At 40.9% G+C, this 26,133-nt stretch overlaps 1 protein-coding gene across 1 annotated transcript; it reads right to left on the bottom strand.

The window, feature by feature from the left end:
- Positions 1 to 1,516: 1,516 nt before the first annotated feature.
- ar (androgen receptor) lies at positions 1,517 to 25,028 on the bottom strand. Its single transcript, XM_076750612.1, has 8 exons — positions 23,719 to 25,028; positions 18,089 to 18,240; positions 17,802 to 17,918; positions 12,520 to 12,798; positions 8,876 to 9,020; positions 5,744 to 5,874; positions 5,516 to 5,667; positions 1,517 to 5,219 (listed from the first exon to the last, which is right to left on the bottom strand). Exons 1-8 carry the CDS (start codon positions 24,879 to 24,881, stop codon positions 5,061 to 5,063), a joined length of 2,298 nt encoding a protein of 765 aa, XP_076606727.1. The 5' UTR covers positions 24,882 to 25,028; the 3' UTR covers positions 1,517 to 5,060.
- Positions 25,029 to 26,133: the final 1,105 nt, after the last annotated feature.

Here is a 26,133-nt window from a genome sequence, read left to right on the forward strand (position 1 = left end):
TCAAGCTATTACGTTATCGATCAAAAGTTTGAGATCGCCTCCGACAAAACCTTGATTCAGTACAGTCAGATAACAGAGGAATGTTCTCTTTACACATAGATGTTTTGTAGGAAGGCTTTGCAAAAGCAGTTGTTCTGTACAACAACAGTGTTTTATACATACAGAATAAACACTGTAAATGGTTCAATCAGACTGATTAAGCAACAGTTAAATAAGAATATCAGAAATCAGCAGTCGTTGGTAAAGCAAATCGGAGCCTGAGCATCCAAATCTGCAGATTTAAATCAGAAGATGTGCCTGTTTCAGGGTCAAGTGCACAGTGATGCCTCTAACGAGCTGGTGTTAACAGACGTGTTGCTTTAGCAAAGCTATTCTTAAGAAGTTTGGTCTGGGGTTAGCAGCGCTGCTTGAATATGATCACAGTATATCAGCTGAACATACTACAGTTTAAACCTATTCAGTCTAAACACTGAGAAGACGGCAGAGCCCAGTTGCACCACTTGTGGTTCAATAATGGTCTGAGGTCACAAATTCAGAATCAGTAAAGTTATAGAATCAGTCAGTTATTCTTCTTTTGGGGCTAAACTATTTCAGATGTAAATAATGCTTTGAAGTGTCCGTCTATTTCAAAATAGTCACAATTAAAGGAAAAAAGTAAAGCATCGACCCAACAGGTGATTCCAAACTTCTGAATTGTAACGTCAGCTGGATGTGTCACCTGAGTACAGCTTCATTTTAATGTGATGAAGTGAGAATGACCTTCTGAGAACTGTTTGGCCAGATTTGATAAGGCAGCACAATGTTACTTCCATCCAAACCTCCCGTTTAAACATACAACTTCAGATGCAAGAACGTCTAAAAATCCAGTCCAAATCCCTGAAAACACTCAGATGCTAAGCTTATGCACCCAATTCAGTACAGTTTTGAAACCTCCATCTGTTTCAAAAACCTGTTTGCAGTCGGACATTGTATTTATTTTGCCATCCACTCCTCCCACCACATTCCAACCTTCACTGCCAGTCAGAGCCTTGCCTCCTCTCTGCGCCCCTTTCACAACTTGTGCATGGATTTCTAACAGCTACTGTACCGGCCTCAGCAGAGGACTTGGTTGGCCCACTTCAGGGACCGGTGGAAATTCCCCTGCCGATTTCATGCCAATTCATACGACCTTGAACTTCAGTTCATTATTATGCAGCCAAGCGCAGAACTCACAAATGAGGGGCACACACACAAGAACAAAAGAATGTGTGTTCTCCCTGAAGCAAGCATACAGTTAACTGGATGTCTAACCTGAATTAAACATGTATTTGATGTTGAATTGCTCTTTTCCCCTCCTGCTGTACTCTGGGAATGCACCACCTGATAATTGTTCAATCGTTTTTCTGTTTTTGAACTAACAGTGCAGCGTGTGCAAGTTAAGTAGCCGTAAAGCCTTTGCACGGCTCAAATCTGAGTTGTTCCCTGCATATCTCATTCAAAGATATAACCTTTACTTGGAGGTAATGATGAAACTCTTATGCCGTCCTCAGAGTCAGAATTATTTTAATTGCCTTTTAAAAGATGATGCAGCTTTACACCTTTGAAAAACACACATATTGAAAAACACATGTCACAAAAGGTATAAATCATACAAGAGCTGACTTTAAAAGTCAAGTGTTCGGACACCAAAACAGACATTAAACTAATCAATATATACAGTTACTGTAGCATGTACAAAGAACCAGGTTATTATGCAGTACACTGGACACACACCAGCTGCTGTCAGTTGACAGAATGCACACACTGTAGCCTGCTGTGATTAAATCATATTAGTATTAAGAATTTACAGGGGCCTCTATCATTGACGTGCATGATCATCTGGCACTGGCAATGGCATCATGTGGAATACATAATAAAGCTAAAACAGCTTAGAAAAAAAGACATCATTTAGAGCCAGCATTAATTTGAAGGATAGAGTAAAATCTTAACTGTAACAACAGTCGTAAAACACAGTGCATTCAGGAAATGTAAGAAGGCTTGCTGATTGTCTGTTTCTGAATTTTTGCATAAGATAATTATGTGCTTAAAACACAGACACTCCGAATCATTTTTATTGTTTTTGCACATGTAAATGAACACAATCTGGGTACTTATCACGTTGTAATTAGGCTTCTGCGTAGTTTGGACTTTACACTTAGCCGTTGCTTTCTCAAATGACAGCAGACACATGTATTCAAGTGTCAGGGCTATAATTAGCTGTTGTGGTGGGGTCACGTCTCATGGATCAGCTGTATTTGTCCACAGCCACTGGATGGCCTCTCCTCCCCCATTTCTTTTCACATAGCAAATATTGTATAAAAAGACAGGATAAAGACATGGAGACATTCATTTATGCAGATGAAGTAAAGTACTCTAAATGCTCCACTGAGGTTCATCAATGAGTTACAAACAGCTCAGTTACAAAAAAATGTGAACCTGACTGCCATGGTCAACGCATCACTGTACACTGTACAACAAAATGCCGTCATGCCTTCTGACAGATGCCCCATGCATTGAACAATGATGACATCATCAGTCAGTATACACAAAGCATGTCACTAAACTTGTCCATGCATTGCTCTCCGTAAAGCTGAAAACACAGCGGCAAAGTGCGCACACTTCTACGAACACATGATTCATGCACCTACAAGCTTGTGAGAGAACGTGGAACTGTTAAAAAGTTTCGCATTTACAGTTAGAAAACATGGTTGAAAATCACCGGACGGTGCAGAGTACGACACACGTTCATTTGGGGAAAGATATCGTTTCGGTCTGATTTAAGCTCTGCATCGCGTACGCCAAGCTGTGTGTACAAAGTGCCTTGTGTTTCACCAGCTTGGTTTATGTTTTTTTTAATGAAATAAAATAGTATTCAATTCAATTACATCATGCTTTTCAAAAGTTTTACTCAAGCGTCTGTGATCAGTTATCTTCAAGGCATTCCACAGATTTTTTCTTGGTTTTCATCTCTGAGGTTTGGCAGGGCCAGTCAAGGACTTTAACAATCTACATCTGAAGCCCTTCCAGTTTTGAGTTGGCTGTAAGTTTCTGTTTGTCGTCCTGCTGGAACATTACTGCTCTAACCTAAGATCTCTGGCACTCGGAATCAAACTCTCATTTGGTGTTTGCCTGTATTTGGTGCCATGTTTTCCTCCTTGTGTCCCTACAAGTCTCCCTGCTGCTGCAACTTGCTGCTCACAGTACGACACTGTCAACACCATGATGTCTAGCAGCGATGGTGGACGGGTGTAGAGCTGTGCACTCGGCACTTGCTGCTGTGCGTTACGGTTGATGACTTTGATGTAGTTTTATCAATTCATCTTTGGCTTCTGGCTTGTAATTAGTCACATGTCTTTGCATTACATGATTTATAGTAAATGCAAATATAATCCGAAGGGGGTTGATCGCTGCCTAAAAGCATAAATCTTTACAGAGATAGTAATATTTCTGTGGCAATTTCTGCAAAGTTTCAATATGAATTTAAATGTATTTTTAAAACATTCACTCAGATTTGGTAAGAATAAAATTTACTCATAATCGCTTATTGAAGTCGCCTTCAGATTGGACTGTGAAGTCAGCATTTTAATATTGAATCATCAATAACTTTGACGCTGTGCAGTGGAGGAAAAAAAGCATCAAAACCTCTTTACTAACAACTCAAGTGTCTGCTTTAACAAGTTTACACACAACATAATTATAAGTTAAGGCTGTAAAATTAGTAACATCAAGAAAAAAGCTCTCCACATCTGCTGCCTACGTGACGAGAAGTGTTACAGGTGCAGAGCGACAACAAGCATGCAGTGCGTTCTGGAGATGTCTGCGAATGAGCAGCTCTGGTTCAGCCAAACAAGGGCAACGTAGTGTTTGCAGGTTAACAGTGTGTAACCTCATGATCGACTCTTACAAAACACCTGTCCTTCAACCTGACACGACCTGTCATGTTGACCGCTGTCCTTCCCACAGACAAGGTAAATAAGCCTTTGGCTTCATTGTGAATTTACTCTTCAGACATTTAGATTTGAAGTGCATACTGGATGAACACAGTCATGCATAGAAGTTTTTTTTTTTTATTGTCAGACAGTCAAATAGTGAAATACAGATATACTGCTGATGCCTTGGATTGCTGCCAGAACCACCTCAATTGAGTGTGCAGTAAGTCAGCGACACAAAAAGGGAGGAAATACAACTGGGAGGGAATTTTCTGCAACCCTGGTTGTATTGTGTTGTATAGCTGGATTTCCATATCACTAAGCAGCGCTCTACTTGATGTCACCATATTACGGTGCACAAAGTATAACGTAGCACATCAAGTTCATGTTTTGCAGCTGGGATGCTTGATCCACGCTGACTGTCACATTTTACACAAAACGGTGCCACACTTCAAAGTCATGCCGGGATTTCAGGACTTTACTCCTTTTGTTGGAAAGCTTGCAAGTTCAACTGTGAGACTTTTTTAAAACAATTCTGATTTTAAGGCACTTAAGCACCTAAACGCCCCTCAAGCTGTGTTCACCACTCTCAATTTCACAAGCAGGAACTTAGCAGGTGCACCTGAAGGCAGCACTTAGACTAAACAGATCTTGGTAAGTTGATAGGAAATAAAGTGTTTTTTTGCTCCTGTGATCCACTGCTCCTCTCTGGGCTGTCTCTTGTTTCTATAGTTTTCATGAACACCCTGTCAAGTGTATGTATAATGAAGGTCAGACGTGAAACTTGTGTTGTTAACCCTGCTACTTTCAGCTTGATGTCGTAATGATTAGCAGACTTGCTGCATATGTAAAGTAGCATCTCTGCTCCGGCTGAAAACACAAACTCTGTAGTCAAATAGCAGAGCTGTCAACAGATGATGCCTTGCAGTGCTTCAGATAAAAGCTTTAATAGTTTTGAACACACTATCTAAATTATGGCTAAAAAGGAAAAAAAAAAAAGGATTCCAGGACAAGGCTAAGAGCTATTAGACTGAGGGTGCAGGGGAACAGTACCTTTGTTTAAGTTTATGGAGGCAGCAAAGATGAGTCACTCATAGAAAGAAAAAAATCCTTCTACTCATGAAACAAGATTGGTTTCGCCAAACCTGCCAGGATCTTTGGTACATGTACTGAGATTATTTCTCCAATCATCTCTGGAAAGCTGACCTTCGTGGGCAGCGACTGAGCCTGGACAAAAAGGTCAAATGTAAACTGATGGAGCTTCTTTACAGTCTGAAACAGAAGAAACACACAGATTAATAACATCATTTGAAGGATTTTCACTACAAGCAGTGCTTTGACAATGACTCAGGAAACACGGCATGAAATATAAAGAGCTGCATCACAGCTGAAATTACTGTGATATTAGATTTTAAGGTATCAGATTCTGCTTGAATGCAGCTATTTGTGTACGGACAAGAAATATTTAATTAATTCATAGAAGTACTCTGATGACTTCGACTATTACAAACTCTAACAATTCAGCCATAGCCCCAATTTTCCCTTCCATTAGAAGCAGTGAATCTCACCATCTGGAGAGAGTCCAGGAGCCGGGTGAGCTGGTAGAACCTCTGTGAGCAATTGTTGGTCATTCGATAGCTAATAAGGCGATCGAGTTCGTTGATGTAGGTGAGACGCAGCTCGTCAAAGTACTTCTGACTCTTCAGACCCTCGACTGGAACTGGCGAAAACAGGAAACAGTTTTGTGTTTTGCGTGTTTTGACCTGCTGATGCTCAGTGCACACGACAGTACTTACTAATGCTGAAGAGAAGCAAGGCCTTCATGCAGAGGAACTCCTCCTGAGTGATCTGCAGCAGCAGGAACTCCTGTGAAAGATGTCTCATCCGTATGCAGTGCTCATACATGGTGGAGATGTGCATCCGATGTCTGCAGACGGAAAAAAGGTCAGGACGAGAAATGTGAAACGATGGAAATGTTCAAATTGGAGGAGACAAAGAACAAATGGCTTTACACCTTGGACATTTATTCTGAATTGAATAACTGCCGAAGAGCAAAGAAAGTCAGAGGTTAGATCCGTGTCTATTAATGAGGTGGGGGGGGTCATTGACAGTGAATAACCTGATCTGTGTGATCTTTGACATCTGCAGTAAGATGTCATAAACACACGATTCTGCTACACTCGCCTCTCTTCCTTTATAATTGGCTTTAAAGTTCAGCAAAATGTTTCAGTCATTTGCATTCTGACACTGTAAGAGGTGAGTGGACATGTCGTGTTCACAGCGCCTGAACGATGTTCAGTTACTTCAACAAGCCTGGGAGAAGAAGAGCGGGACAAAGTTTCCCCATCTCCTCCAGTATGAAATGATTCTGCCTTTATTATGAATCAGGAAAAAGATAAAGGTCGTGAAGATAAAGGTTAAGTAAGGCAGATGTGAGGAATGAATTCAGTACTGACATTTCTACAATCCAGAGCACAGGAGAGAGCTCAAATTGAAAGCAAAAGAGAAATGAAATGGAGTTAAATAGAGCTGAATGTTCTCCATCTCTCTGGAAATGGATGCTGAGTTTCAGATTTGTGGTTATATGACTGTATAACATACACAGACCAGTATATAATCCAGGTTGCATACTATTGTCGCAAAGTTTCCGGACAAGCTCATACAAACAAACTTTGGTGATGGGGTTAAAGGTCAGTGGGGATGATGTTGTTGCCGAGTTGACACCCACCTCCAAACACTCATCAGAACTACTGTACACTGAGCTGCTCCACCTGCTTTTAATAAGCCATGCAGCTGTATATGACTTGGTCTGGGAAAGGGGAGACAGCTAGCCTGGCTCACTCTGAAGCTAATAATATCTGTCAACTAACACCTCTTAAGTTTACTATTATAATACACATATTACATGTTATATCAATTCACTACTTTACAAGGCTATATAGTAACGTGCCATAATTGTTTCCAGTCTTTATGCTAAGCTAAGGCACCTGACTGCTGGCTGTGTCCTTTCACATGGAAACCTATCTTGTTATTGAAGTTAAAGTAAACCAGATACAGTAAATGTATGTCTGATGTGATTGCGATGGGGTTTTATGAAGGTGAGATATATCTGTGTTTTTCGTTCAGTGCCCAACAGTTTCACTCCTTATTTCAGTCTCCAATTACGACGATGACTGTGCTGGGGTTTTTAGCCCTTTCAAAGGACAGGCTTGACTTGGCAGAAGATGGTAAGCAGCAAATTTAAAAGATGACATGGAGCACTTCGTTCCATTAACACTTTACCTCACATTTCTTTCAAACAGCTTGAATTATCCACCTTTCTGAGTCATAAGGCCTCCACCAGCCCTGCTTCACTTTATCAAACTTTTTCTTCTTTAGTTTCCAAGAGGTGGACTTTGGCTTTAGCAAAGGTGATGGAAAGGAGAAGACGGAAAATTTCCTTGTAGGCATGACCTGAAACTTACAACTTTAGTGTGTTAAACTGTGATCTGCTTCATGGATCAAGTTCATTGTGACAAATAAAATGTGATCAAATGTTCTGCTGTGCTTCTGCATTATTGATTTATTTCTAATTAATATGCTCCTTTTGTTAAATGTAATCCTTTTCCTTAAATGCAAACAGCTTAATGTACTTTTGCTCTTAGTTAATTCTCATTTTTCCTGACACTTGGCTGCTTGGACAGTTTCAACAACTGCTTTTTTTAAGCTTTATTTATTCTGTGCAGGTTCCCTGTTTGCAAATTATGAAAACAATCATCATACTGGGGGTTGCCCAGTTTAACCACAACTGTCCTTCAGCCACTGAGCAGCTTCCATGGAGCAGTTTGGGTTTTTTTGCTCATTTACTTCACTTTGCCCAGATTTTTCCTGCCAGCTCAAGATCGAGCCAAGTACCTTCCAGTTCCAAGGCTGCGACTCTAACCCTCTCGTTACAGTCAACTCATAAATATAAATTCTAACTGGGGTTTTTTGGTCTGCTACAAGATACTAATACTGTAGATTGCATAAGAACAAAACATATCAAGGGACAGATATGAATGGTTTATGTCTTAGTTCATCCTTAGTTAAACCTATCATGGTAGGTTTGGCCTCTTAATCTGTATAAGCTTGCAATGAACAGTATTTATCAGGGCCAAACTTTGGAAAGCTCTAAAATCAGTCCTATAAATGTGTAAAATCTAAATAATAAAATGTATAAACGATGGGAAAACACATACATTTGATTGGTTATGGCAGATGAACAGCAGCATTATACATAAAGCATTCAGAAATAATGAATGCATGGGAGAATGGCTGAAATAGTGCCACTGTTACATATATTATGCTAAAAATATAATAAGTAAAAGATCCTGCATCAAGTATATCATTAGTTTACACTAACATTAGATACTTTTAGGTTTATAAAGAAGTAACCAGTGAGTTACAGATCAACTTACACACTTTCACAAACCTATGGCAGTAAACATTTGATAGTACTAATAAAGACCAATAATATTCCATATAACTAAATCTATAACATTAACATTCCTCCCCAACACTCAGACTGACCTCACTACCACTGGCATCTGTCATGAGTTAACATTCAGATCTGAATCAGCTTCACTCACCAGAGATGTGAGAGTTTGAATGCTGAAAAACTAATGCGCCTCAATTTAATCTCACATTAATAAAAGAGCACCTGAGGCAGAAATTGGATGAACATGGTCCTAAAAAGCCTGCAGCCACTGCTACTTCACATTTATAAAATTCTCCAAATGTCTTTGTGTTTGTGCATTCAGGAAAGCAAATGAGAGAATGATGGAGAAAGAAAGAGATGAAGACAGAGAGATTGGTGTCCAGGCGATCTCTCTATACGTATAATGAGGAGCGCAGCATACAGTCAGCCCCTGATTAAATCATTTCAGAGAACACAGTTGAGCTGTACATACTCATTGAACACGAGATCCGGGGCGAAGTAAAGCATCCTCCCGTTGACGTTCTTATAGGACCTCCATCCCAGGGCAAACACCATCACCCCCATCCATGAATGCTGAATGACAGTCATTTGGTCATCCACATGCAGATTTCGAAAACCTGCAGACAAAGATTTGGCAGCATAGATTACTTATATAATGTGATACTCCACCCAAAATCTTTTGAGTATCAAAATAACTCGTTTTAATCAGACGGAGGGAACACGTTGGCCTTTCTCGAATGGTTCTTAATTATTCTGCCTCCTACTCTGTCTCTCTAAGAGAGTTCTTTGTGTCTATAGATGATTACTTCTCAAAAAACTGCAGTGCCGCTGCTTTTTCATCTATATATGAAGCCCCTTGGTAGTAACATCAGGGCGCCAAGCATCTCTTTCACTTCTATGCTGATGATACACAGCTTTATGTGGCCATGCCTCGTGATGACACAGGACCAGCTGATGCACTTTGATTTCAGATGTCAGTGTCTGGGTGTCACAAAATTTTCATCTAACGAATTGTAAACTGTTCGTGGCAAACAATACATATATGACAAAATGCTAAGAAGAAGGTTTTGTAGGATAAGGGGTGAAAAAGTCCACTGGGACACAGTGTCTATATTTGATGTTCTGGGAATGAGACCGGGCCGGCGGCCAGGTGTGTCAGCCTCCAGCTGTCCTCTCCTTTTTCATTTTTGTCAAACCCGTCTATACAAGAGTGATTGTTTTCCTCTTATTTCCCATCTTTAATTTATATATCTTACACACTCTAACAGAGTAACCACACAGGACACAGGACGCCCTCCTTTGCACAGAACCTTTTGTCATCCCAGTTTTAACCTCTACAACATGCAGGTCTAATGTTTGTTGGATTCTTTGTTTGGACTTTGTCATGTCAAGTCTGTCTGATGACCCAGTCTGTTAGGTTTGGTTCACTTGTGCCTAAATCACTCTATCAGTGTTGAGAGTGTATTCAAAATAAAACATAAAACTTAATTTTTTATTTTTATTATATTTTTTTACAACTTTCACTGAAATTCAAGTGTCACCAAATCTGCTTTTCATCATCTGAAACAGAGAGACATATACCTGCTTCTATATCCAGCAGGCTGGACTACATCATAAGTCCTCACATTTGTCAGTTTTCTCAATGATTTTAAAACTCTTTGAATTGTTTTTATAGCACTTCATGGTTCTACACCTGACATGTGTGACATGTGTGTGACACTCATGCAATGCATGAACCAGAATGTCCTTGTTGGTCCTCTGGCGACAAGTCTCTCAGCTGTTCCAGCTGTTATAGTTTTTATGCTCTGGTTAGCGGTTAGAACAATCTGCCAGATGATCTGAGAGCCGTGCTGATATCTTTAAACATAAAAAAACAAAAAAACAAAAACGTTTTAGTCTGGCTTTTGATTAGAATGTTTTATGGCCATTCTTTAAATTGTTTTTAATTATCTATCTTATTGTATTCATCTTGTTTAAATGTTTTCATTTGCCAGATTCATTGTATTTTATTGGTTTATCTCACTTTAATGCACACAAAATAGAAGTTATCACTCTCAGACTGTTTTACTGCCTTATTATCAGCGTCAGTCATACAAGTAAAGCACTTTGAAACGCATCAATCAGCATGAATACGGCTTCAGAAATAAATCTTCACGTCATCCTGCCAGCTGCCTCAGCTGTTTTCATTTCTGCCTCTCCATCCCTCCTTTCAGCCACGCTCCCCTGGCCCCTGCAGCTTTGCAGTCACTGTCATTCTCCGCCTGTCCACCAGATGCCCTCAGGTTTTCCCACCTGTTTCAGTCACCTGACTCCTTCATTCACCTGCTCACCTGTTTCTCATTCCCCAACTATCCCCCATGGTATTTATATCATCCTCATATCCGCAGTCAGTGGCCAGATGGTCAGTGTTGCATCATGCCTTTGCGATCCAGCCTCTTCAACCTGATCCTGAACCTATATCTGTCCCAGCCTGCCAGCCTGTCTGCACCCTTTACCTGCACCTGTTAACCTGTGGATCCTCTGTCACTACTGTTTGGACTTGCTGCCTTTGACTGTAATAATAATAATAATAATAATAATAATAATAATAATAATAATAATAATAATAATAATAACTAAAAACTTTATTTGTATAGCGTCTTTCATACAAAACATTGCAGCTCAAAGTGCTTTACAACAAAGAATGCATTGATCTTTTTCCTGCCAGCCTGATTGTCTGCATTTGCGTCCTTTTCCATGCTGCCTCATACACACCTGCATGACAGTATGATCTGGCTGGTTACGGACCTGGCAGACAATCACCAGCCCTGCTTGCTAGTTTCTTGACTCGAGATTGGAGTCACTATGGAAGTTTTCCTAATCTGAGAGCCAGGCTTCCTGGAAGGCCTCGCTGCCATCTGGAAATGAGACCCTGAGTGTGCTGTTTCGGTCTTCATGGAGAAGTTTTAAGAAAATCCTGATCCAAAACCTGCTTCTCCTGTGCCCGCCATTCCAGCCTCCTCTGCATGTTAAAATTTCCGCTCCCAGACCTGCAGTGCACTTCCCTCGGGTTGACCTCAGACCTCCTAGCCTTCAGCATGCTTCCCTGTCGCCTGGCCTCAGGCCTCCTGGCTAGGAGGCTGGACCTGCCTCCCAGAGGCTGCCCCCCGGCCTGCTAGCCTCTGGCCTGCCTCTCAGCCCGCTAACCTCAAGCCTGCTAGCCTCTCATAAGATAGCTATCCCACTGCTGCCTGTCTCTCCTGATTCAGCGAGTCCCTAACCTTCTCAGCGGCCTCCTCTTGCTCTCCAGCTCCTCTCCACCTGAGGTTTCTTGTTCTGCCACTAGAGACAAATATTGTGCTACTTACTCCACTACTTTTATTTCAAAACTTCAGTTACTTCTTACTTTGCAGATTCCAATTATTCATACAAAATATAATTAACATATGTTATTATATATTAAACTGTATAAAGTCATTAAATTAATCATCACACACGAATTAATCAATAATTATAATCCGATAATATGAGTGCTTTGATGCTAATACTTTTGGGCTTTTACTCAAGTAAAATTCTGAATGCAGGACTTGTGACACACACAGTGGTATTAATACTTAAACCTGGGCAAGAGTCCCTCTTCTGCCACTGCAGGCATGTGGGTTGGTCTGCACACATTAGAGCACCTTCCTCCTACAGCTTTTATGTAAATTGTGACACTTTATTCCACAGAGAAAACCGTTCATGATGAGCTACAGTACCAACACAGGAGCTCTTCAGGTAATCACAGAACAGACACCTGCTCCACATATTTAAGGTTCCCAGTCGATGTTTTGTATATTATAATCTGGTTTTCCAATGTTCAGATTTTTGTCAATCATTTAATAACCGGTAGGAAGAGAGAAGAGATTCTTTCTTGAATTTTCGGGAATAATGAAGCTATACCATCGGCTGTAGTCCCTATGGTTACATTTTCCTGGTTTATGAGCACTTCTACTTCTTTACTCATTTTATATGTTTCTTATCTGACAAAAATGAAAGGTCAGATTAAAGGGCCACAGCTAACAAATGTGACCAGATCTGGTCCATTTCATTGTGTCAGAGGTGTGCTAGCTCATATGAGACCAGACCATGTCCTACCTGGCAATCCTTTTGCCCATTTGACCACTTTGACCAGTTGTCTCTCTCCCAGCTCGTTGAGGCTGGTGAGCAGGGTGGCAGCTGAGTCTGGCTGGCCGTAGTCGTGTCCTGCATTCACCACCTCGGGTTCAATGGACTCGAGGATGTTGAGAAAGACCACCTGGGAATTGAAGCTCAGGCCTGATTTAGGAGAGATGTTCTGGACAACCTCTGAAGGGTCCTGCACAGGATGTTCCTCTTCAGGGCTTTTCTGTTGCCCAATCTTCTTTAGCTTACGTGCTACAAACAAAAGCAAGAAAGCAAGCAATCAACTGATTTCTAAAAAAGTTCCAATTTAAACTTTGACTATTTATGTTTACGTTATTTTGTCACACAACCATTTAATAAGCAAGCCTGGTCTTCAACCTCCATTCCACCAGATCTGTTAAACAATTACACTGAACATATGGTATACACACTATGGGTAATTATTTTGTCCTTTCAACATCAGTGGAAACTTGGGCTACCAAATGAATGTAATTCTGCTTTTGAGATCATCTATTAGAAATATCCCATAATGCAACTGTGGCTTTTAAGTAGTCTTTTAAGAGAAATATCAATTTTAGCCAACAATACTCAGACTGATCTACTAATAGCTTTGAAGAAATTGAATCATATTCCATTTGAAAGAAAACTCTCCGAACAGATGAGCCTCATCTGATGGGAAGCCCTGTAGTCATCATGTGCGAGAGCTTGCTGGTGGCGAAGATGTATGAATGATTTTTTCCTGTTATTACATTTTTTTGCCCCAGAGGCTTTTGCAGCATTGAAAAGATATCCATGAACTATATCATTCACTACATCTTGCATATTTGCATTGCACATCTGTTTCCCTATGCAGCACAAAGCATGTAAGGATTAAGAGAAAGAAAAATGCCCCCAAACACGCCCATCATCAATCCAATGACCAAGCTGTAATTTCTTTCCACACAATGCTGAAACTCCCGAGGCAGCTGCTCGACATGACAACCTGCACTTTCAAGCTAAATTGGAGCAGGTCTTTGGTTTAATGGAGCAGACTGTAGTCATATACAGTAAGCAGCAATACAATCAGCCTGGAATGATTCTGTTCTGCGGAACTGCTGCCAAATACATTTGGTTCTTAAACGATCAGGTTTAAGACTGCACTACAATAACTGACTGTTTTATTTCCACAAGTACCAGAGCTGCAAACTGTTGAACTTCAGCTAAGCCTGTCATTTCAGAATGACAGCTGTGCTGCAGACTGAGTGACAGACAAATACAGATGGTGACTATGTGCTGAGTGCATTGAGGAACAGACATTTCTGTTGTTCTGTCAAGCTTAGACGAGTTAAAGAGGGGCACACAACAAGACCTTATAAACAGGTGTCATCTCAGCCATTTGACAATTAATGTTTCAGCTTTATGAGGTTACAAATAAACGCCAAATCAAGATATATGAGGCGAAGTATTTTTTCTTTCTTCCGTCTTATCAGTGTTGACTGACTGTGAAAACCGTTAATTGTCTCGCAAATGCCTCTTGAAGTTTGTGTGTGGAGAATGTCTCATTAAAACTGGCGGCTGGCTTTGCAGTTCAGTTGGATAAATATTGAATTGCCAGTTATAGACACGCCTTAAGTCTCTCTCAAAAGTAGCAGGGTTGAAAGCAAACTGCAAATTGTATAAGAAGGATAATTTAAAAGTCTCACATTCGATGTCTGATCCAATGACAAACATTTCAAATAAAAATGGTTAATTAAAAACTCTTCCCTGGGATTCTCAGTTGTGACACAGGCAGCCATCTGATCTTTGCAGAGTGCAGTGTAAATAGGCTGGGTTGAGCTAACCTTAAGATCACCATGCTGGAGTTGAAGCCAGTGTAAACAGGAGGTTGACATCCAAACAATGAAATCAAGCACAGCCGTCGCTTCACTCACAGGTTGCATTCAGAGGAACAATGAACGAATAAGCTACAGACTTTCCACTTAAAATTCACTGGACATTTTCTGCTCAGTGTCAGTGTCATCACCTCTCATCATCATTACGGTCACCATCTTTCATCCTAACTCTCTCTTCCGTCAGCTCAGCAATTTGTCCTCCTGTTGAAATGCCTTTTTGTAATGTGTGCCTTTACAGATCCCACTTTGTGTCCGGGGTAGATGGCATTACGACATTAGCTCACCAATGTAAGCTGTGTTTCTGGCAGGGTTATGAGGGAGAGAGTGGGACACAAAGAGAAAGACCTCCACAACGTCAGCTGTTACTTAAAGATGTTAGTAGTAGATTGGTTAACTACTTTAGTTAACCAAACAGGCACAATCCAGACACACACTCAAATGTAAAGTTTTCCTTTGAAAATAAGTTTAATAATTTAGGAGGAATATTAAACTTACACAAGGTGAAATGAGTGATACAGCAACCACATTGGGCAGCACTTTACATTAGAGCTGTGTATAAAAAGTCTTTTGGGGTGATAATGGGATGATATTGACATTTTACATGTGGCCATGTCTATGAAATATCATTCATTCATGAGTCGGAAACAGAAAAAAAAAGCAGTTAGGGCTGAAAATGCAAAACTTGTTGTATCTCTTTGTCCTAAAGGTTCTACTTAAACTCCAAACATAACCATAACCGAGGAGCAAACAGCTCCACTGTATGTGTTTTCATGTGAGAAATGATGGTATCTGATGTAGAATTCAACAGTATTCTTTCAAAGCAAATGTGAATTTCAGCATTATTTACATCTTCAAGAATAAATAAATAATAAATAAAATATAATCAACAAAAAGTACAATAAGTAAGATTACACTGGTCCATTATTATTGAGAGAATAACACCCTGACTGATCATTAATAGCCTGTTGTAGCACTTAGGCTGAAACAATTACTTGATTAATGAATTTGGTGATTGACAGAAAATCAGTCAGCAACTATTTTGATGATCGATTGACCTGGTGATTTTCTCTGAAAAAATACCAGAAGTTCTTTGGTTCCAGCTTCTCCAATGTGAGGATGTGCTGCTGGTTTCTGGTTGATATCATTTCTACCAACTCGTTGGCTTTGAGCTTTGGAGTGGTAGTCAGACGAATGAGGACGTCTGAAGAACAAACATTTTTCACTATTTTCTGACATTTCATGCATATTTTTGACTGATTCGCTGAGGAAACAATGGTTCAAATGATTTGCTTATATTACACTAATATTACATTGTCATTAGAGGCCTTGCTCCTCTTCCCTCATGTTACCTTTATTATTTCATATTACTGATACACTCTCAGTGCATATTACTCTGTTAGTGTAATACCAAAGCATTACCCCATGATAATCCCACTGTGGCTGAGCTGTAATATAAAGTGCTGAGAGTTCAGTGATTCTCAGGGACTTCAGCACTGATGCACCACTGCTTTGCATTTAGAGCAGGTAGAAGTGACTACAAGCTGGGAGAAGACCTCGGGACGGATGAGGACACGCTGCAGGGTTCCAACTGGTTTAAAAACACTTTGGGATCCCCCAGGAGCAGTCAGGGGACTCTCTGGGGAGAAGGACATTTGAGCTGCTAAATTGAGGACTGATGGACGGACTACAAATTTTTATTTTTTTTCTTATCAAGCCTGCTCATCACAAAAGAGTTCAGAACAAAGTCCACATGAAAGTATCCACTTAACTGTGGCTGTGAAGCTGGAGAGCTGTGGTCATTCATTCAAGAGATTTCCTCTTTTCATGACATGAACTTTATGACTACATTAGAAACATAGAACTTGTTTGGAATAAGTCATATATTTAAACTGGCAATGGAGCGATGCCAGGACTGTCTTTTCCACTTTTTCCACTAAGGTGAGGGAGAATGGCAACTTGTGTAAATCATTACATAAAAGTTTATCTTTAGTGAAATGGAAAGTGGCTTTTGTGTGTACTTTGAGTTAGAGACACAATCAAGCATCCAGTTCCAAGAACATGAGGGGTTTAGGTCCTAAGTTGTGAAAAGTCTGAGTGCGACAGACGGTACGATAAATCAATGAAGCGCAAGACGCAGAAGTGCAGATGAGCTTCCTGCAGTTCGCTGCAAAATGAGACTGCTATTGCGGTCTGGCAACAGTAACCTCCTCGCTCAGTTTCTATTTGGGGATGTAATTAACATTCCAGGAAAATGGAATTCAAATGATAAAATGAAACTTTCAAGCGATTTCTAATAACTATGCCTTTCAGTCTTGAACGGATGCAAAGATTCAGAGACTCTCTTGCTTCTCTTCAGCGTTTCCAAAAACAAGGAGGGAAGCAAATAATGGATCCTCATGATGTGATCTAAAGATAGAAAGTTTGTCATTTACCTGGTATAACTGTCAATACATTTGCAGTTTTGTAATAAATGAACGAAAAATCCAATCAGTGGGATGAGAAACTCTTTTTTCTTCCAGTGTTTCATGACTTGGCTTGGAAGTATTTTGAGTGAAAAACATCAAGGATAATAAGTCCAGATGTCTAATTTTTCTGCTTCCACAAATGATTCTCATAAAATTTCCCGTGAAATGCCGCAAGTGAATTACGTTGTACATGTCGAGGATGAGAAGATAAGTGAAAGGAGGCTCCTTTTAGCCACAACTAGAAAAGGTGTGCCTTTTTACTTACAATCACAGCATTAGATCACATTTTCCCTCCATGGGTTTGTCAGTGACTGGTGGCAAAATTGCCAGCATGTCTGCTGCTTTAATTCACATGCCTCATGTCAGCTTTGTGCCTCCAGTACAATTTTCACCGTTAACAGAATGAGAAAATGGAAGAGAGTGAAAATTGAACACAGGACTAAAATTAGTCCACTACATGTCAATCTTTACAGCCTAATATGACGAACAGGTCTGGGTGACAGTAAGAAGAAGTGAATGGAATAGGCCTAAATTGCATGGCAGCTCAGTCAGGGGCTTGATTATCAGTAACATCCCCTATTGTGATGATGCTGCAATTGAAGAGAGCCCGGCAAGATGTGCAGTGTAGAGAGAATAAAGTACTTGGTCTTGGGAAACCATTAATAGTTTCACTTTTCGGGACTTCACTTTCTCAGTAGTGTGCTTTGTCCATAGAGTATGCAGTGCACAGTGTTTATTATGGCCCCTGCTGCACAAATGTATATATTTTAAATGCATGTTCATACTGCACTCATGCCATGTCTGCAGTGAAATGCAACTGATGATGACAAGTAATACTAATAAAACATTTAGTGATGCTAAAATATACCACAACGCTAAAATCAAATACACTTTCTTTGACCAGCAGAATCCAGCTTACCTCCGAGAGTCATTCCCGCTTCAAAACACTTCCTCAGCCGACACGACGGACAGTTCTTTCTCCTCAGCTTATCGATAGTGCAGTCGTTTTTGCTTGCGCACAGGTATTTCTGTTTGCCTACGTGAACAGAAACCAGAGGTCACTTGTAGTTAAAAGTGCTGTTGAATGATCAAAAATGTAAAACCCTGCATGTACAGAATCTGAATGCATCGCTGCGACTGAGATAAAAGGCAGCAGGTTTAGCCGCTCTTGAACAGGTGTTGATGTATAGGACACCAGAGATTTACCTTCTGCGGCTCTTTTGAAGAAAACCTTGCAGCTGCCGCAGGTGAGTGCGCCGTAATGGCAGCCGGACGCCTCGTCTGAGCAGATCAGGCACATCCTCTGTGGTGGGAAGAAGAACTCCATGGGGAACATGTGCTCTCTGCCAGCCTCAAACCTGCAGCCAAACACATGAAACCAAATATAAACCATGAACACCTACAGGACACTCATGTATGATCTCTGCTGATGACTGACATTTGATTGTTGCTCACTTTGTGATATATTTTATATCTTAATATCGTTATTTATTTATTTATCTATTTTAAATTGGAACCCATTGTTGATGTTCCCCCTCCTGGACGTGTGATCTCTGCCACTTAATATTCATTGTCCTGATTTTCAACATCTTTTATTCTGTGTGGCTTTATTATGTTGTGAAATAATTTGGAACAAATAAGGCCAAACCTTGAACTCATTTACCACCAAGTCCATAATTGCTGTTTACTTGTAAACTACTGTTCAAACTGTAACCACAAAGCAGTTACTGTTCATTCCCCTGAAGCGTGCCAAGGCCTCTCAGTGAGTGATTTAAAGAGGGCAGAAAGTGTGATGACTGAGGATGGTGTGGGAAAGATCTGAGCGCCAACGCCACGGCCAAGGGGTTGGGGTAAGGGGGCGCGATGGGCGCCCAGCTTCAGCCTTGAACACCGAGACATTGGAAAAGACTCAGACATAACGTTGCCTCAGTGACGTGCAACTCAGATATCAAGGTTCAGTGTAAAAGAGACAAGGATGAAGCTTAACTGAAGAACCTCCACCGTGCTCTGATTTGTTTTAGGCGAGACAGGACAAAATAATTCAGAGAGATAAAGTGAAATTACAATGAATCAAAATGAATCATGCTGTGCATCTAGTCTTACTATAATACAACGGAGATTATCTTGACTGACTTCATTCATAACACTAATAAGCTATGAAACCTGCAATCAGGGCTGCTAATGAAATGAGACGGTCGATTAAATAATGAGAGCTGAGGTGATGAATAGTGACAGAATTCTTAAGCGGTCTGGGATCCATCAACAATACATGTGAAAAAATACCCCCATCAAGATCAGCATGCCAGCCCTCTGTGGGCACAGATCAGCAAAGGAACCTGTTAATGAGCTACGATGTGACGTACAAATTACACTTTGTATTAATCATATTTGTGTGTTAAGAAGTAGGTTCCCTTTTTTGTTAAACTGTTATCCATAATTATGCATGTCTAACCATCCAACGGGTTTTTTTTAATCACATCTCACTGCAGGTTCTCTCTCATCTTAACTACAGTGTAACAGGTTAATTATCCAGGCCGACACAAACCACAATAAATCTGGTTTTTGAAAGCATGAAGCTCACAGGACGGTAACTGTAAGAAACAATACATTTCTGACAGAAAGCATGGTAAAAAAAATTTAAAAAGGGCTAGTGTTACCTTTCAATTTTAGAGAAATATATATTAGGATTAGGATTATTAATGGTTTGTGAAGGCATAAACAATTATCCCATTAAACTTTAGTGCAGTCCAGAGGATACAGCACACTGCTGTGAGGCTGTTCAATATACAAATACACTTATAATAAAAATTAGTTATTTCATCAGGCGGTCCAACTGAAATCAAGATCTCTAGTTCAGCAGACCAGAGAACTGTAAAAAGGAGACAATCAAGTTTCAATGTGCCGTAATTAAAGTTTTAAATCAGCCATGGGTGACTGGATATACTGACTTTCATTGTCCATTGTTAATAGTTTCATTCCTGGTTGCTTGGTACCAGAAACTGTTTATCAAGTGTGGTATTTATGTGTGGAGAAACAAAGACACACCAGTCCGGTGACCTGGAAGTTTGTGGATTTACAAGCATGTAGGAATGAAAGATCCTGATGTAGTTTCAGGAGTGGAGTTTAACAGATAGACGGTGTCTGACTGTGTGGAGCTTTTATGTTACACTCATTCAACTTTTTGAATGCAATTTCACACTCTGTGTCGGGGTTTGGAGAAAATATAAAAATCTTCACCATTAGAAACAAAAACACCATTAGAGTGCGAGTGATGCTATATTAATTGCGTAATGTACATTTATTTTAACATGAATAATAGTGTTCCTGAAATATAAATACATGAGACAAACAAGATAAAATTAAATACTGCCAGTTACACTCACTGACCCTAGACAGATAAATGCTTCCGGTCTTTACTATTTCTGATGTTTCATACCTATAAAGGTCAGTGAAATCTAATCTAAGCTGTTGACCAAGCACAATGCTGTATGATGAATGCAGAGGACTCTTCTGTGTCTACTATATTTAGCATGGGACACCGTGACTGTTGAGGAGACAAATATCAAACTGTTTGAAATACTTGTTTCCCGCACAGAGTCGCTTCAGCTTGTTTGATCTGAGTGTGTTTTCCTCGTTTCATTCTGGAAACTGTGTGTACAGTGTTGTATGCTTGAGCTGCAGAGTCCAATGCTTTCACTTACAGTGAGGTAATGGCATGCAGTCCCTCTCTGGTCAGACGACTGACCGGTTGGTCAAGCGTGAGATTTTATAGGGTTGTAAATAGATTTGAGGTTATCACTGAGCAGCTTCTGTCATTGAATTCCTCAACTGCACATTTCTCTCACTGCTCACAGATAAGTGATGTGCTCTCACTCTAGATATTCACTTCACTCCGCACGCGAGGTCCTCTTCTCACTCTGCTCTTTGCGAAAGACAACAAAAATGTAAAATTCTCTAAATCTGGTTGGTTACTAAAGATAAATGCATCACTTCTGTGTCTGTGTGTGTGTGTCTTTGTGTGTGTGAGAGAGAGAGAGACAATTAAAATAAAAGGTTTAAGTACAGCTCATGCCGCCTAAAGCAATCGTATGAAAAACTCTTTCGGAGAACAATTCCAGGAAATGACATGTGTGTGTAACCCTGGTGTCCGAACTGGTGCAAAGTGCAGGAGACTGTAAACAAAGCCATGCTTTTAAAAAAAGAGCAGAAAAGAACACAAACTACATCATCACACGTTAGAAATGATTTTAAACATTTCAAAGTTAGAGAAAAACTCAAATGTTTCTTTAAAGTGTTCTGACGGTCAGTAGGATCGTCCTGACGTGGCTCACAGATTTGTGACAGATGGGTTTCAGCCTTAGTTTCTGAATTTCCTTTAACCAAAACTGAACTACACTCAAGCTGGCAGGCCACATACCTTCAGCCAGCTGTGTTGGTTCACTGCCACAAGTGGTCAAAATAAAGAAAACACACTGATGTGTTCTCTGATGGCACCGCACTCTGTGGTGAACTACACACGGATGATATTCCACATGTTTAGACAAGGTGAGACAAGCATATTCAATCTACTCAACTGTATTTTTTCTGCAAATAATAGTGAGGCATACAATCTTTCAGTCCAGGCCTGATTCATCAGCAAACAGAAGAGGGAATGCAGCAGGTGCTCATTCCAGCAGAGAAGATATTAATCAACGTGGTGACAGAAAAACGTGCAGCAGAGGTCAACCTGCTGCAAGTGAGCAGCAAATCACTGCAGCTGAAGTGTGTTTACAGTAGCCTGTGTCGTTCATTTAACTTTTTTCAGTCTATTCTAAAAAAAAATCCAAGAACAGCTGGATTCATGAGATGATGAGCCTCGTTACAGTCAATTTCTCTAATTGGGCTATTACCAAAGGAATTTCAGAATGGAGCTCCTACATGCAGGGGGTTTTCTCATCATTACAACAACATTTAGGCACCGATCCATTCATTTGTCCTTAAAGTCTCCCTGTCCTTGGAGCAGCAATGCAGCAACCATCATGGTCACGTGCTGTGTTTTAATCAGTTTTAAAGCCACGCTAAATGGAAAAATGTGGAACAACATCAAAACAGCTGTATGATATGTGCGTACACATTACAGATGGGACTAACTTAAACTCAGATTGGGGTAGTTCAAACCTTTAGAGGTTTGTTTCCGCATGGTTTCTGGATTTGCTGAGTAAACCTCAGATCTGGAGCAGGCACAGATCACAGGCCTGCTCTGGATTTCATTCAGCAACATTGTTCAGATAATTCAATAAAACTGCCTCCTAGAACAAGCTGCAGGACTTGAGACAAGGGGAAGCTGGATCCCCCAGCACTCCAAGGTCTTTATGCTTGTGCACTTATGTGGACATCTTGCAACAGGTCTGAACTGCACACAATCAAACCACCATGACTCCACCATGGTTTGACGCCTGGCTGGTGAACTCTGTCACACATCTCTCAGCGTTTCCTGCCCCTGTGTACAGTCAAAATATTCAATAAAGCCAAATTAACATAAGAGCATCTTCTGTTATTAGGCAAACTATGTTTCTGGATCTATACCTTCTTGAGCAGATAAAGTTAGATCACAGCTCAATAGATCGGGCAGACCGTGCTGCTATACCTCACTGTCCTCACATATAAGAACAACTGATTTTTGCTTCCTTTATACTCCTCAATCATTCACCAGCCCACTGAACTCACAGACAGTCAGAGAAAGGGCACTATGACGTCAGCTGCACAACACCTCAGTCTAGTGTACACATGCTGCCTTGCGGCTGACAGTCAACCATGACTTAAAATGTCTTGTGAATATCAAAGGGTGCGACACTCAAAATCCATACCAAACCATTGGAGACATTTGGGAAATGATCAACTAATGTAGGAGATCAGTGACAATATTCTCTTACAAGAGACAGTTTTTACAAGATGTGTGGAGGCAAAGAGCACATTTCAGTGATGCGTGCTTTTTTCATGGGGTGCATTCAGAAATAACACGCTTCCAACGCTAAAAATGTTCTTGAATAGAACTTTATGGATTCAATGTCTAAGAAATCTTTTTTTTTTTTTGTTCCAGTGTTGACCTTAATAAAGCATGTCTTTATAGTGGTTTTAAATTAAAAAATGTAATTAACTACATTAAAGGAACACGCACATGGAAGAACGTATCTTGTTCCCACTCCCAAACACTCTGCAGGAACTTCTTTTAAAATGTAGTCATATTTTAAATAGACAAACCTGAAATCAGCTTGCACATGCATTTAAGAGATCTGTATAAAACTGCTTCACAAGCTCAGTTTGATGAGCTGAAGTTTCACAGGGAATTTACTGAAAGTAGTCTGAAAACATCTCTGTCTGTGCAGTAGAAAATGTGATGAAAATGAATGATTTTTAAAAAAATCTGTGCTGGTTGACATTTGGTTTCGAAATTTTAAAAAAAGTTACTGTAGAATAAACAATGCATTAAAAAAAACATTAAACTGCAAGAAAGACTTTTTTAAAAAGCAGGATTAATGTCAAAATTAAATACATCTATTTGTGGGTTGCATTTTGTTCCTATTGCTGCTCAGCAGATTGTCCATCTACACTTGACCAAACATATCTAATGTTTGTGGGAGTAAATCCACAGATGACAGACTGGTCACACTCAGGTCAGATTAAGGTCAGACTGTGGCATTAGATCAGGCTCGGACTGTAACTGTTGTTGTCAGAGGAAATCACCTTCTTCTGCTCCCAATTTTTACCACATGATGAAAGATAGTCTACAGATTATTATTATTATTATTATTATCATTATCATCACTATTATTATTACAATTATTATAAAAGCTTACCTGGCGTCATTGTAGGCGACATCGAGCCATTCCCCGACTTCAGCCTTCACGTAGTTGGAGTTGGGATAGGGCGGCCTCAGCATCCCGCCAGGGTACCACTGTTCTGGACGCGCCACGCTCCTGTCATATGGATTACATAAGGCGATGTTGGCTCCTGTGCCGTGTGCGTTCATCATCTGCCTCGAACCCCAAAACTGAGAGTTATACTTGTCATTGAAAGTGTAATTAGCGCCGCACAACACCCCGGTTGATTCAGGGTCCTCAGATTTGATACTCAGGCTGTACTGTTCTGGCTGATAACCAGCGAACTTGTTCTCCATGGCATCCCCGAAGTCTCTCGCTTCGCTGGGTGGCTTGTAGACTCGGCACGGCCTCTCTGCAGCCGTCTGGCCGAAGTGTGCCAAATTGCCTGGCGCAGAATGGGCATAGGGGCAAGAGGCAGCGCGCGCTGTGTCCAGATGATCTATCTCTTCCGAAGTTATGTCATTAGTCTTGCACAATGTGAAGTTCTGTTCGTCCATACATGTCCGAGTGGTGGAGAGATGTCGTAAACGCGCAGCCGTCTCTGAACTTTTGAATACATCCACCAGTTGCTTCTGGCCGTGCAGGGGCCGGTCATCCCGGTCGGGGCACTTGTACTCGGTGACGGCGGCCTGGGATCCGGGACAGCTCAGAGGCACGGCTCCGACTCCGAACAGGTACTCTCCCCGGATGCGCTCGTTCGCAGCGCACGGCGGGAGAGCAGCGTCCATGTCGCTCGTCTCGTTGGACTCCATGGCCAGTCCCAGCGACACGGACACAGCCTTGCAGAGCTCCCTGGCTGTTTCTGAGATTGTGGCGCAGGCAGAAAAAGAGCGGCTGTCGCCCACACGGCAGTCAGCGTTTAACAACTCCTCCCGAGGAGCAGCAGCTGTTTGACAGCACTGTTTTTCCATGTCACAGGCGAGCGCATGAACGTGTCCGGATCCGTAAGTGTTCTGGTCCGCATTGTCTGCCTCTCTCAGCCTGCCGGCACCGTTCCCCGCTGAGTTTTTGGTGACATAGAGCGCACTTTCCTCACTGTTTTGCGCCATGCTGGGAGCGCTCACAACGTCGCGCGTCTGTATTTTCTCCCCCCCTGTCCAAATTGTGTTACAAGATAACTGTCGGTTAGTTTGGCTCATTTCCCAGAAAGTGTTTACTTGGGAAAGAGACTGGAACTTTGCACGACTGAAGTGTCCGCGCGTCCCAGTAACTTACCGCTCGACCCAGCACTCGCAGGTTGTGGAAAGCGTTTTGGTAAAGGTCTTTGGAGAGCAGCAGGAGTCACAAACTCCTCCTAAACTGAGATCTTCAGAGTGAGAGGCGCTCAAGTTCGGTTTGGCTGAAGGTGAATTCAGTAAAGGGGTTGTATCCGACAAGCATAGAGATTTTCCCCCGCTGGAATAAAAGCAGTGCATTGATGATTAATTCGCCCGATTTGGCATTTTGAGATGTTCGGGCTGAGGAGAGATGTGAATTCACGTTTATAATTAACGCGCATTGCCTGTAGGCTACAGAACAAACCAACCCTCTCATTTATGTAGTATTGTGCTTTGTGTCTCCAGTTGTTTTCTCTCAAACTCCTGAGTGTATTTGTATGATATATTTATGGCTTTACTGGAGCACCAACCCATCTCCATCTACATTGCCTAACACCATAAATTGAGAAGCTGAAGTTAATCATTTTCCAGAGATGCTTCCACAGTGCTCCTAAGTTTGCATGCTGGTAACACATCAGAGTAACTGGTCAGTTACTAAGATGATTCAGATTCCAGGTAATATGTGCACATAGATTCAGTAAAGTAAATAAAGTATAATGTGATAGTAACAGTGATGTACAACACATTTTCTAACTGACGCAGAGACGCTTGACAGTTGCCTCCACAAATGTCAATTTAACAATCAGATTTATGCTATAAAGTGGGACTTCCAGGGTTTATTTGCTAACCCCTTACACCCTGATTCCCCACTGAGTATTTTAAGCCCCCCTCAATTCAGAAATGTGTTTTGATGTTTGACCTTCCCCCATGCAGACTTTCAAACTTGCAGGCTGTTTTCATGTTCATCTGAAGGATGTTTCTCTGTGCTCACCTTAAATGTGAGCTATGAGCATAACTTCATGACATCACAGCTAGTTTGGAAGCCAATCACAGTCCACTGCACACAAACTGGGAATGGACATCTTGTCTTGATAGATAAACTTTTAACATGAACAATATTTGTGCATTCACACATTCAGAGTTTTCAGTAGGGAAGGTTGATTAGATACAATTTAGGAATTTTGAACAAGATCACTGAGCTTTTTGTAGCCTCAGGCATGTCTTCATTTCCAGAGCTGCTTTTGTCACAACCCCCCTGATAGTGAAGAAAATGCTGCTTGGCACTCCACCTGAC

The sequence above is a fragment of the Chaetodon auriga genome, chromosome 15 (assembly GCF_051107435.1).
Source record: "Chaetodon auriga isolate fChaAug3 chromosome 15, fChaAug3.hap1, whole genome shotgun sequence".
NCBI lineage: Eukaryota > Metazoa > Chordata > Actinopteri > Chaetodontiformes > Chaetodontidae > Chaetodon > Chaetodon auriga.

Coding starts and splice junctions, on each gene's coding strand:
- ar (XM_076750612.1), bottom strand. CDS start 24,881: ATGAGCCAAACTAACCGACAGTTATCTTGTAACACAATTTGGACAGGG. Junction 17,919..18,088: donor CTTCAAAAGAGCCGCAGAAG/GTAAATCTCTGG, acceptor CTGTTCACGTAG/GCAAACAGAAATACCTGTGC. Junction 5,668..5,743: donor CTTGCTTCTCTTCAGCATTA/GTAAGTACTGTC, acceptor TGTTTTCGCCAG/TTCCAGTCGAGGGTCTGAAG.